Source organism: Phyllostomus hastatus, unplaced genomic scaffold (genome assembly GCF_019186645.2).
Source record: "Phyllostomus hastatus isolate PE091 unplaced genomic scaffold, TTU_PhHast_1.1 phas_scaffold_345, whole genome shotgun sequence".
Lineage (NCBI taxonomy): Eukaryota > Metazoa > Chordata > Mammalia > Chiroptera > Phyllostomidae > Phyllostomus > Phyllostomus hastatus.
In genome coordinates this window covers 2,335,069-2,347,516 of record NW_025334024.1, presented here as the reverse complement: position 1 = coordinate 2,347,516, position 12,448 = coordinate 2,335,069, and the positions used below count along the sequence as shown (strand labels likewise).

Genomic DNA, 12,448 nt, shown 5'->3' with positions numbered 1-12,448 from the left:
AGAGCTGAAACATTCTTGGAGGCCAGCACACTTTTAGGACTCCATTTTTCAGGAGATACTGAGATTAGCATGGACCTCAGAGGGGGTCCCCAAATGTAGCTGTCAACCCAACATGGGCACAGCGCTGGTAGAAGAGTCAGTGCTCAGGGTCTCCATGAGAGAGGGTCCTGGTCTCCAAAGTGTACCCTGATGCCCACAGTGTGACTTTTCCAGAAAGCTGCCCTCTCAGCTGTGGAGGGGCTGCATGTTCCTCACGTGCAGCCACTTCTGACACTTGAACACCTCCCAGAACAGCGCCAGTGTACACTGTGCAGACGGGATAACCGCAGGGTGGTAAAAAGACATAGCTCTGACCCAGTTCTGGGACACGTGGCTGAGTTTGCAGTTCTAACATGAGAGCATGTATGTGTGTGGGGAGGGGGGGGAGGTGGCTGCGCAATGAGTACCGACTAGAACTGGCTGCAGAGAAGGTTCTAAGCCTGGAGAGAGGCCAGGGCAAGCACATGGGTGCTGTCTGGGGACCAGGACTGGGGGTGCTGTTCACAGGGCCTCCCAGCTGCTCAAAGGCCCGCAGTGACGTTCTCTAGTGACCCATACCGCTAGCCCACTCCCCTGATTCGGGAACTGACATGGGGGTGAAATTTTTGTCCTAAATCCAAGTGAGTTAGTAGAGAAATGGGAACTCACAAAAAAGTGAAAAAAATATAAAGGAAAAAATGAGACAACAAAAACAAAACAAATAAAACAAAAAGAGAAATGGGAACTCAGTCCTCAGCCCCGAGACTGATACCCCCAGTTCGCTAGGGCTCCCTTTCCACAAACACTGCCCCTCCCTTCCTGCCCAGGCTGCACAGAAGTTCACCTCGCCAAGGCCCCCACAGGCCCGCAGCCACTTCCATTTGTTCTGGCAGAGCAAAGGGTATAGCTGGCATCCCCCACACTGGACCCCTTAAATCAAGAGACTGAGTTATGGCATGAACTTCCTTGAAAGAGGATTTTGTTTTCCCTAGAAAACCGTCAGTGAGTCAAAGACAAACTCAATTTCTCCAATTCTTTGTTTTTTTTTTGTTTTGTTTCGTTATAAGACATGCTCAGCTCAGCTTTCCCATTGGCTACTGACAAATGTGCAGGCCTACGCCGCACACTCTATAGAAAGTATTTCAGGTGGCTGGGCCAAGAAGCCTCCAAGAAGGTGGGTGTTCTGGTCGGAAGGTTGAATCTCAAAAAAGTGCATGCTGCTGCTCTTCCCAGGTCTCAGGGTCTGGAGCCGCCCCCAGCAGAGAGAGGGGCCGTCAGGAGGTCAGGGACTGAATGTTCTTGAGCATCTCCTCAAAGGCCTGCGCGGATGGTGCGTCCGCGTTCCGGAAGTTGGCCTGGACTCTGCTGTACAGGCTGAAGGATTTCAGCTCCAGCCAGATGAACCCGAAGCGGTCCTCGTCGAACAGGATGAAGACGCCAGGGGTGCGCTCGGGGCTGGTGAAGCCATGGTCGGCGATGAGGCCTGTACCGTAGAAACTGAACCAACAAAGAGGAACAGCACAAGGAAGAGAAGAGTAAGAGGAGCTTCGAGGCACTGTGCTGGCCCAAGTCAAGAACTGGTCATGCTGGAGTGCTCTAAAGCCCTTTCCTTCCATTCAAGCCACTTTTCGCTCTTTGTAAGCAAGAAGCTAAGAATCAGCAGGCACCCCGAGAGAGCCTGTCCTCGTGGGACCCTGCACAACACTCAACATCCAGCACACTGGGCCACGGTAGCAGAGGGGTGGGGCTCTGGGGGTGTGGGGGACAGACGCTCGCGTACAGAGCATGAGAGAGGGTGTGCCGAGCTCCCATACGGTTGGGCTCACCCTGCCAGTGCTGATTCCTACCACCTTGCCAGCTACGGGAGGAGGGTCTCAGGCAGCCCCCCCTCACAATCTGTCCCAAAGCACGTTTTCATCATGCAGGCCTGGGTCACAAAAATCTTAATTCCCAGGGTAGTTATGTCAACATATAAACACTTCAAGTATAATCAATAAAGACTTATTGGCATGCAACCGGCATTAAGTCACAAAGAAAACTTTCAAATACCTATATGGCCCAGTTTTAAGATCTAAATCAGGCTGAAATACATTTGTCCTTCTTACAAAGAACTTGGTGCTTCTGCCGAAGACAAGAAGTCAGGGGCTGGCCTGAATTAGGGGCTGGCCTGAATCTCCCAGCACGTGGAGTGACACCTGAGACCTCCCCCACCTCCTCCCGCCACTCTGACACTCTGCTGGGTGGGAGAGGGGACAGCAGCCTGTGCTTCAGGGTTTCCTGGGCGGGAGGAAAGCACTACAGCCCACAGGGAGGCAAAGGGATGCCCACTGGGCTTCGAGAACACAGCAAACGTCTTCTGCACCAGCACTGCAACAAGGCCTCGTGGAAATACAACGCAGACAGGGAAGGATCGCAGCAGGCCCTCCCGAGCCGGGGAGCCGCCGATATTCAGCACGGGTTGGAGGACCACCCTGTGGTGCTGCCAGGGGGCTGGACCAGACTTCCAGACTGGACGGCCCCAGCCTGCTGGTGGGCTGGCCATGAGCTACTAGGAGTTGTCACATTATCCAGGGATAACAGCACCTTTTCCTTGCATGGCCTTTCAAATGGGCATGTAATGTACAGCATGGGGAAAACAGTCGACATTACCCTACAACTCTGTATGGTGACAGAGGGTTACTGGACTTATTTTGGTGATCAGAGTATAAGGAATATAGATGTCGAATCACTATGCTACACACCTGAACCTAATATAATATTGTATGTCAACTATAGTTTTAAAATTTTAAAAACTTTACAAAAAAATTTATATCAGGTGAAATTGTATTGGAATGTTACTTGTATGTCTCCCTCTGGAAAAGCCAAATTCAGTCACTTGTATCATAACTGCATAACAAGAAGAAAACGTAATAATGTTTTTCTGCCAAGCCCACAAGACACCTAAATCCCATTGGGGGAGCTGGGTGTGTGGGGCGCACTGTTAGTCTGTACAGGAACAGCTGCTCAGACCACTGCAGGCGCATGGCCCCGCAGGCGGCCCAGAGATACAGGGAAACAGACTGTACATAACTTGAAAAAGGTGGCAAGTCAGCTGTAATGCTGGGAAGCTGACAGACTATTCCCTCAAAATATCCACTAAGGCAACTGCACAGAACTCCCTGTGATCATTGAATGTCCTCGACTTGCATGTGCAATATGGTAGCCATCAGCCACATGCTGAGCCCTTGGAGCCAGCGCAACTGAGGACCTTTTTAATTTTACTGATTTTAGCAAAAGTTGAGTAGCCCGAAGTATAGGGGACTGGGGCAAGGGTCTCGTAATCCATCTGCCAGGGAATGGCCTGAATGGCAGGGCTGGGACTGAGTGGCTGAAAGCAGAGGCCCGAGACAAAACTGTAAGAACAGCAAGTCAGGTGAGGAGCTGGCAGCCTGGGGGAGGTCTTGTCCCATGAGCAGGGATCCTGACCTCTGCATGGAGGGAAGCAGCAATGCCAGCCCCTTACCACATGTTGTCTGGGCTGGGGTTCACTTTGGTGGCCAGTTAGGCGCTGGCCCGAAGTAGCCGAGGAGGGCAGAAAAATAACAGAAATGAGGAAGGAAGGAAGAGGAGAAATCACAGGATGAAATAACAATCTGACGTCCAGACTACCTCCATGTGGAGATGAATGGCAAACCCACGACAGGCCTTAGCAGCAAGGACATCCAGGTGAACTCCAAGCAGGCTTTCTACACGGAGAAGTGTGGGCTGAGGGAGAGGCCTGCTCCTTGCTGTCTGCTTCACTGCTACCTGACATCCTGCCTCACATCCCTTTCACCTTAGTAACTATGTGACACGAGGCATTCTGGGAGGAGTCTTCACGCCTGGCAATTCTAATAACCCCAGTCTGAGGCTCCCCGACGGGGTGTGACAGCTGACTGTTCAGCCCAGGAAACGGTGCCAACTGTTGGGGTCTGAGCTAGGGCTTGGACCCAGCCGCCAGAGGCTCCCATTCCAGGGCGGGAAGCCCCCACACCAGCCTGTCAGAGCCCGGGCCCACCCTGAAGCCCAGTTTCGCTCACCCTGGTGTCCTTACCACATCCTGCAGGTTCGGGGGTAGTCCTCGTTCCTTGAGGTCACACCCACAGGCAGAACAAACTGGACAGGCTCCTCCTTCAAAGCTGCAGCCCCTCTGTCCCCGGGCTCCCAGACCTTCTCCGTGGGTGGCCTGGCACCCTCGCTGTCCTCAGTCCTGTCTTCTTGCTGCTGCTGCTCCTGGCGTACCTGCTCGTGAACCTCCAGGACGATGCGGGAGAGCTCATTGAAGTTGCAGAGGTTCTCGACATTAGGCAGCTGGATGCGGTGCATGAGGTCGATCTCTACCGTTTGCTGCCCCGCAGGAATATTGGGGTCACCCTGTGGAGCGAGTGGGTGGCAGAGAGCAGGGCTCAGAGGCCAGCAGAGACACACTCCAGCCTAGGCCCCACCTCTGGTCAGAAGAGCTCACTCTAGTGTTCCTACTGACTTAGAAGCAACCCCTTGAAAAGTAAAAATATTTTAGAAGCCCTTAAAATTAGCACATAGAGCAAGTGTCCCCATCTGTGAAGGGATCTTTGAGGCCAGAAAATGACAGCACCTTCTAGGGACGTGCTGAGGGTCCACAGGCACAATGGCTCATCTGCGCTCAAAGACCTCAGGTGGGAACTAGCCTGTGACAGTCGAAGAGACAGAGGTTTAGAGAACTTCACTCTTTCCCAGGGTCAGGCAGAGGGCAGCAGGCCTGAGAGGCCAGCCCAGACAGGTTTTCCTGGAACACAGAAGCTCCTCAGCATGAACTCCAGGAGATCCCCCAGGTCCTGAAGTTCTACACAAGTCCTGGGGCATGCCAAGATACCCCCAGAAGAGCCCCACCGTGCCACGGACAAAGCCCTGGTTCCAGGCTCTTGTTCACTAGGAGCTTTCCCAAAAGCAGAAGGACCTCGGGGGACACAGGCTCAAGAGCAGCACTGGGTGAGGACTAGGAAATGGTGCTGCTTCTGCAGGATGCTTTACTGCATCTGCCGGAAACTCACCCCAACAAACTATGCAAATGACAGGTGAGCACAGCATGAATGGGGACCCTGGAGGGGGCAACACAGGGCCTACTCTGCTCAACAACCTTCCGACTGCTTTCTCAAGCTGCTGAGGCCGGGACAGGCAGTGGGGCCTGTGTGCTACCAAAGGGGGTCTCCAATGGGAGGCCCTTGGGGTCACCTGGGGGCCTTGTGGAGCCCTTACCTAGACCCCTACCCATTAAATGAGAACCCGTAGGGTGGGGCAAGGGCATCAGTGTTTTCTCAACTTGCTGCAAGTATCTCAGTGTGGAAAAGCAGAAGTGCTCACCATCCCCTGAGACCCTAGCTGGGTGAGTCTGGGTGGGGCGTAAGGATCTGCATTCCCAACCAGCTCCCTGGGGAAGCGATGCTGCAGTCTGGGCCCTACTGAGGAGCCAGGGTGCAGCCTGAGTCACGATGTACCAAGGCTGGCCTGACAAATCCACACAGGGCTGGACCCGGCCTGGCAGTCCCAAGACTTACTGTGATCTTCGTGGCCCTGGCATGCTTCCCATGGAAGCTGAGCATGACAATCTCTAGGCCGTGGCTGCCATAGGTGCCTTTGAAGAGGCCTGGCCTGATAAGGTCGTCTGGGTGGCTGGGCGGGAGGTAGATGCGGCGGTAGGTCAGGCAGTTGCTGTGGGGGAGTGGGTGGTGTGAGAGCCGCACGGAGCTGCAGCAGTGCAGAGCCCACACCTCCCTGCCCCACCACGGGCAAGGCAGGTGGCCTAGCATGGCCAGATCAGTGGGGAGCAGGGGCACCCCATGTTCCTGAGCCATGCTCACCCACCCACGTGTGCAGGGAACCCTCACACCTTCTCTGATCCCAACTAGGCTTAACAGGGGCTCACGTGTCCCCCTGCCAGGCACCCGAAGGCCACTGGATTGGCGCTCACAGTGGAGGGAAGGGAATGACACTCCGGATCTGTCACCCTGGGGCAGGAATCCAAGACTGTGCAGGGGACATGGCAAAGAGGCTAAACAGGGGCTGCAGGGACAGGGCCCAGGGACAGAGAGGTGGGAAAGCAGGCCTCCTAGGGCGGAGGTGGGAAAACAACCCCAAGGGTTAGGCACACACACCAGGGCAACTAGAGCATCCTGCTGATGGACACTGACGATAAATAAGACAGAAAACATGGGAGGCAGGCGAGAAGGTGGGTGTGGACTGCGCTCACAGCAGCCAGAGAGGGAGGTACTAAGTTCACAATACTCCCACAGAGAGGGACTGTGCCCACGGTGCCCACAGAGGGGACTGCACGTACTCATACTGACTGGTGTAGATGAACTTCATCAGGATGAGCTCCTGCATGTGCTCATGGAAAATGTCCTCCAGCGTCCGCCCCCATTCTTCCCTCAGCCACGTTCGGAACTCCTTCCAAGAGAACACAGGTCATGAAAACCACCATGACACAGGGGCACGGGGAGGCTGCTCACTGTGATCTGAGTGGACAAAGCAACATTTTTATAGTTGTGGGTGATGCTGTGGGCACCCCTATGACAAAGGAACCCACCTGGGCGGGCACATGAAGACGGGGCTGAGCAGGAGCATGGGAATCTACCGTGTGTTTGCTCTCTCAGCACCTGGCCTCCTTTCCTGTGGAGACATGCCACTGGTGAAAAATGGGGGGCTCTGGTCCCTGCTTTCCCAGAGCACACAAGCCCAGACTTCAGGGGAAGCATCAGGGACACGAGGTCCCTTCAGGTGAGGCTGGGGCTACAGTCCATGTCCGGAGTTCCCAGGGAAAAGCCACATGAACCTCACTTCGTGCCCACCCAGGAAACAACTGGGGTCTACACCGAGCTGGCTCAGCAATACACAGCATCCAAGCCTAGCTCCCAGTCTTCTGGGAAAACAGCAGGCACAGCAGGACTCTGTCCCTGAATCCCGTGCTGGGCGAGCTGGCCAGAGTTGCTCTCTGCAGCTGCTGATGAGGACCATGATAGGTTTAGCCCGAGTCAAGAGACTGGGTGGATTTTCCTTTCTCAAATGTGCCTTCATATAGTTATGCTGTGTGTTCAGTAAGTATATGCACAAAAAGGGAGCTTTTACAGGCACTGAGTCCCCAAAGCTCAGTAATTCATTATGGAATCAGAAACTGTGAAGGATGTTTAGTGCTCAATTGCTTGATTCTGCACATTTAACTTAATCCAGAGAACTGAGTTCCTAGCTCAGTATAGTGTTTCTAATGATTATCTAGAATTAGCTCTATAAACAGAAGCAAAAGCTCTTTACCAAAACAACAAAAAAGCTACAATCTGTCAACTGCTTTAATATGTGACTGGCCCAAATCTGGCAAAGAAAAAAAACCACTACAGTGACTGAACAAAACTGTTATAACTACAAAGTCAATATGTAAAATCAACTGAATTTTTATATACTAGCAGCACAAAATTGTAAAATAAAAATTTTAAATCCTATTTACAATAGCCTAAAACAAAACGAAACAAAACCACAGGACTTGAGAATAAGCATTACAAAACATATGCGAGACCTCCACTCTGAAAACCCCAAGGCTGCTGAGAGAAAGTAAAGAGGCGTAATAATAGTCGGAGATCTCTACGGACTGGAAGACTCAGCATTAAGTCAGCAATTCTATACAAACTGACCTACAGATTCAATGTCAATCATAATCCCACCAGGCTAGCCATTCTGTAGAAACCAACAAGCTGATTCTGAAATTCATAGGGAAATGAAAAGAACCTAAACACCCACAGCAGTCCTGCAAAAGAATAAAGCTGAAGGACCCACACTAGCTCATGCTACAGTAATCAAGATGGGGGACTGACAAATATATAAATAGAACTAAACAGAGAGCTTGGAATCAGTCCCACATTTATCTGGTCAGCTAGTTTTCGACAGAGCTGACCTAATCACCTGGGGGGGAAAGGAAAGTCTTTTCCACAAACGGTACTCCAACAACTGGACATGCATACGGAGAAAAAGAACCATGATGCCTACCTCATGCCGTACACAAAAAATAATTTGAGTTACAGACCTAAACATGATGTGAAGCTACCAAGCTTCAGAAAGAGAGAGAGAGAGATTCTCTGCCACTTGAAGATAGACAAAGATTTTTAGAACACAAAGAACAATAACAATAAAACAATTTTAAAAATTATACTTCACTAAAATCAAAACCTTCCACTTTGTGGCTCAACTCATGGAAGAAAGGCCCTTAAAAAAATCAAACAGATAAAAAACAGATAAAATGGAAGCAAAAGAATGTAATGAATAAGGATTTCAATGTTGCCATGGTGAATAATCAGACTTTAGCTAAATGCCAAAGAGAAGATGGCTTGTGAATAGTCATAATCTTGTTTACTTTGTACGAAAAGGTCAAACTCATTATACCAGCCAGGCCAAATTACTCAGAACAAAGAACTTTCAAATACATATGTTTATTATAAAGTAATCTTATAAGGTGTATATGCATAGGGAAAAACACAGGGGCCCAGAACATATCAGAAGAATCAGTGTGGTATTGATCTGGGGCTGACTCACCATGTGCAAGCACCGTACAATCACTGTCTAAATCTGCACTAATGGCCTAGGAGACGTGCGCTAACATTTTCCCTGTTCTACAGAGGCTTGGGACTTACAAAAGTAGAGAAACCTTCCCAAAGTCACCCAGCTAGTGAGCGACAGAATCAGAGCTAACCCAAGTCCACGTGCTAACTGGTTTTGCCTCTAGCAAGGTGAATACAAGAGCCAACGGAGTGTGGGAGCTGGGCTCACCTGCCCTGGTGGACCGTCTGTACCCAAGGACCATCAAACTGACAACACGTAACAAGAATTTGGAACACCTTCAGGGCATTTACCTGGCAACCTGACTTCTGCATGATCCCAAATCCACATAAAGTTTTGCACAGAGTTCAGACGGTGGGATGACAGCAATGACACTTGGCATTCTCCTGGTGTGGTATCCTATTCAACCCTCCAGAATCACTTGGGGTGCACAGGTAACCATGTCCTCTATTTCAGAGATAAGGACTGAGGCTCCCAGAGGGTAAGTCACTCAAGCACACAGTCAAGAGGGTAATAGGAGAAACATGAACATTTGAGACAAACCCCATGTCCACCTGCAGGAGAATGGTTACATCCAAATACATCACATCAAGATGATAGAGTCTATGCTGAATGAAAAATAAATCTTGTGAAGGGTTCTAATGAGACTAGAAAATATCTCTGGAGTAACAAGATTAAAAAATCCAGCTGAGAAAGTAAAATTGTAATTCCACCAGAAATGCCAAAAAACATAAAAGGAGGCCGGAGAACGGGCTCAGAGACGACTCCTAGGTAGGGCCGTGCCAGCACTTTTCCCTCCAGATTCTGCTGATTTCATATTTGATGATGATAAGGCACCATTTTAGTAACTGCGTGGTTACTTCTCCATCTCTGCTACTCCCTGCAGCCCCCAGGTTTCAAGAAGGCCTGGAGAGGAAGTAAGGTGGTGGCTGGGCCTTAGCCATCATCCATGAAGACAAGCCAGGCAGTGTCTACACTGGGGAGGCAGAGTCTGGGGCAGCCCAAGGACTACACTACTCCTCACAGAACAGCCTGGACTTGGCCTTCTAAGGTGCACAGCACTGGCAGCAATCCTGGGCCTAGAGTTTGCATGCAAGCAAGTGGGAGAGTTGTCTAGCCCTGTGGGTGCAGTTTATGACGTCATGGGGCCGGCTTCTGGCACCAATGAAGTATGGAGCCCACGTGAAGGGCTGGGCAGGACTACTCACTGGTTTCTTCATGAGCAGGATGCTAAAGGGACCGGCCACGAGCCACCAGAGACTCAAAAACTGCCTGAGATATGCACACCCGGCAAACAGATAAAAGCTATAATGAGTCTACTATATTTTAAAAGTTCAAGTTTTTCTTAAGAAATGCCAATATTTTGAAATGGCAATATGACTTAGATCCTCAGAAAGCTACAACTCAGAGACAAGGTAAAATTACTCATGCAAACGAAAGCACAAAAACTGGTATAGCTGTCACACAGGTTTACCCACCATAAGGCCTGGTCTGAAAATCTCAATCACCAGGTCCACCTGTGGGGAGAATAGCGCGGCTCTGAGAACAGCCCTCTGGTCTCCCTGCAACTCAGCTCCAAGAAGAAACATGCACAGCACAGGCACCCTAGACAAAGCGGTGAAGGAGAACCACCTAGTGGAAACTATTTCCTTTTGGTCACATTTTGAGGGTTGGTGGGGAAACAAAAACCTATGCTTGTGTACACACAACCTCATGAGGCCGTTTCTGACAAAAGGGTCAGACACACTTTCTGCACCAACAACATGAGGATGAATCACAGGAGAGGGCCGTCATGTTGGTGGCGTGCCGATGATGTGAAACCATTCAGCCTCATGTCTGCTCCTTGTGCACAGAAGGGGTACGGGCTCACCTCTTGCCTCCCACCAGACATCCTGTGGTGGTCCGTCTGGTTACACTTGGTGGAGAACTCGTCCTTCTTTACAATCTTCAGCATTCATGACAAAGCAGCGAAGGGAACAAATCAGTCACGGCATCTCCATTAGACAATGAGGCCCTCCTCCCCGATGCACCCCGCTCATCTACAGGAGCCCAGAACACATACAAATTGTGACCAGTCCAGAGAGGGGAGCTCAGAACCACCCCGAGTATGCACTTCCTTCTGGAGGAATGGTGCATCCAAGAGAGAGGTGTTTGTACTTTTCTAAGGGGACTCTTAGAGCAGGCAAGGGGGGCTATCATTTCATAGTCTTAGGTTTTGAAAAAAGAACAGTGAGGAATGGTGTGGTTGGAAACAACAAATGGTTTTAACTGGATACTGGATGCAGAACTAGTGGAGGGGTCCAGCTGGTGGTCCTTTGGGGAGCTACACCACAGCACCATAGCATAAATAACACACAGAAGGGGCAGGGGGTAACAACACAGAGCCCTGTTTCCCCTGATCTGCTCGGACACAGGCCTGTAGCTACGGACACCAGTGCAAACTGAGCTGGCACCAGGACAGGGAAGACCAGAGGAGACCTCACCCCTCGCCTGCACGTGGCTGCCATGTCTCAGGGAGCCCGAGCACACACTCACCTGGATGTGGCCATTGTGGGGCCCTCTGTGGCCGTACATGCACTCCACCGTGGGTGATTTCCTCTCCGTCAGGTGGATTCTAAACAAGGGCTTGAATCGCATTGGGTCATCCACATGAGGGTCATGGGGAGGCAGGTACATCCAACCAATAATGAACAAACCGTCCACCTGTGGTGAGGAGAAAGGGCGCATGTCCACGTGAGGGTATGTGAGGCACGGAGGCAGAGGGTCCTCACCCGCAGCTGTCCACAGTGACCACCCACATCTCCACACTCCAGGCCCCCGAAGGACCTCAGGGCCAACAGACATCGAGATGCCCTTGGTCTGTCACAAGGGGACAAGCATGGCCCCACCACCAAGTGCTTATTAACTAGAGAGTAGTTATCTAGTGAAAAACAATGTGACTACACTTAATATCAGTTGATTGGTCACTGAAATTTACTGAGAACAGAACTTAAATGTGTGATGATGCATACATTAATTAACTAGATGGGGGGCCATGAAGTGTGCTTTATAAATCTTATAATTTTGTCAGTGATACTTCAATAAACCTGAGAAAAAATAATCTTTTAGATAGAAAAAAGCTGTTAGACCTGAATCCAAGAAAGCCTTTGAGAGAGAACTTCCAGATCTAAAGTGGAGGATGGGGGGAGCCAAATGATATGAGAAAGAAGTGGAATAATCCAGAAAGTGACACCCAGTAAGTAGGGCAACTGACCTGAGAAAAAAATGGGGGTGCTGCTTTCAACAGGAGAGAGTCATGAGGCAAAACACACAAATACAATGTCAAGCCTGGTTTAGGGCCCAATCTGAACGGACCAGCTGTCAACAGGCAGTTTTGAGACAAGCAGGGAACCTCACATAGGGACTGGGTCTCAGGTAACATCAAGGAATTACTGCTACTTTTGGAAGGAGTGATAATAACTGGTGGATATGTAGGAAAACACCCACATTTTTAGAGATCTACACTGAAGTATGAGCAGATGAAGTGACACAAGCCTGGAATTTGCTTGAAACTCCCTGAAAACAGGGACGAGACAAGGGGCGAGCCAAGGGGCAGAGACAGGCTGAGAACTTGGTGCACTATTGGTAGCTGCTGAACCCAGGCGGTGGGCAGCGGCACTTCATGCTACCATCCCCCTATTCTGGTGTGTTTGAAACAGCGAGTGATAGGAAGTGACAGAGCTCAGATCAAAGGACACGCAGTCCCCACACGCATGCTCAGCACAAAGGCGCCCGCATTCCCAGTGGAGGGACAGGGACAGCCCCATCTGAAATGACCCAGCAGTCGCTCCTGCCT

The 12,448-nt window shown here is 50.7% G+C and overlaps 1 protein-coding gene across 5 annotated transcripts in view; it reads right to left on the bottom strand.

Annotated features, from left to right (window-relative positions):
• Positions 1-1,037: 1,037 nt before the first annotated feature.
• Positions 1,038-12,448, bottom strand: part of FBXO31 (F-box protein 31) — a 39,691-nt gene continuing 28,280 nt past the window's right edge. For all 5 annotated transcript variants that reach the window (XM_045818451.1, XM_045818452.1, XM_045818448.1 and 2 more), the window contains 6 exons: positions 11,149-11,316; positions 10,484-10,558; positions 6,350-6,459; positions 5,571-5,724; positions 4,091-4,410; positions 1,038-1,515 (listed from right to left, as the gene is read on the bottom strand). In XM_045818451.1, coding sequence (XP_045674407.1) covers positions 1,293-1,515; positions 4,091-4,410; positions 5,571-5,724; positions 6,350-6,459; positions 10,484-10,558; positions 11,149-11,316 — 1,050 coding nt within the window. In that variant the 3' untranslated portion in view covers positions 1,038-1,292. The remainder of the gene's footprint in view (positions 1,516-4,090; positions 4,411-5,570; positions 5,725-6,349; positions 6,460-10,483; positions 10,559-11,148; positions 11,317-12,448) is intronic.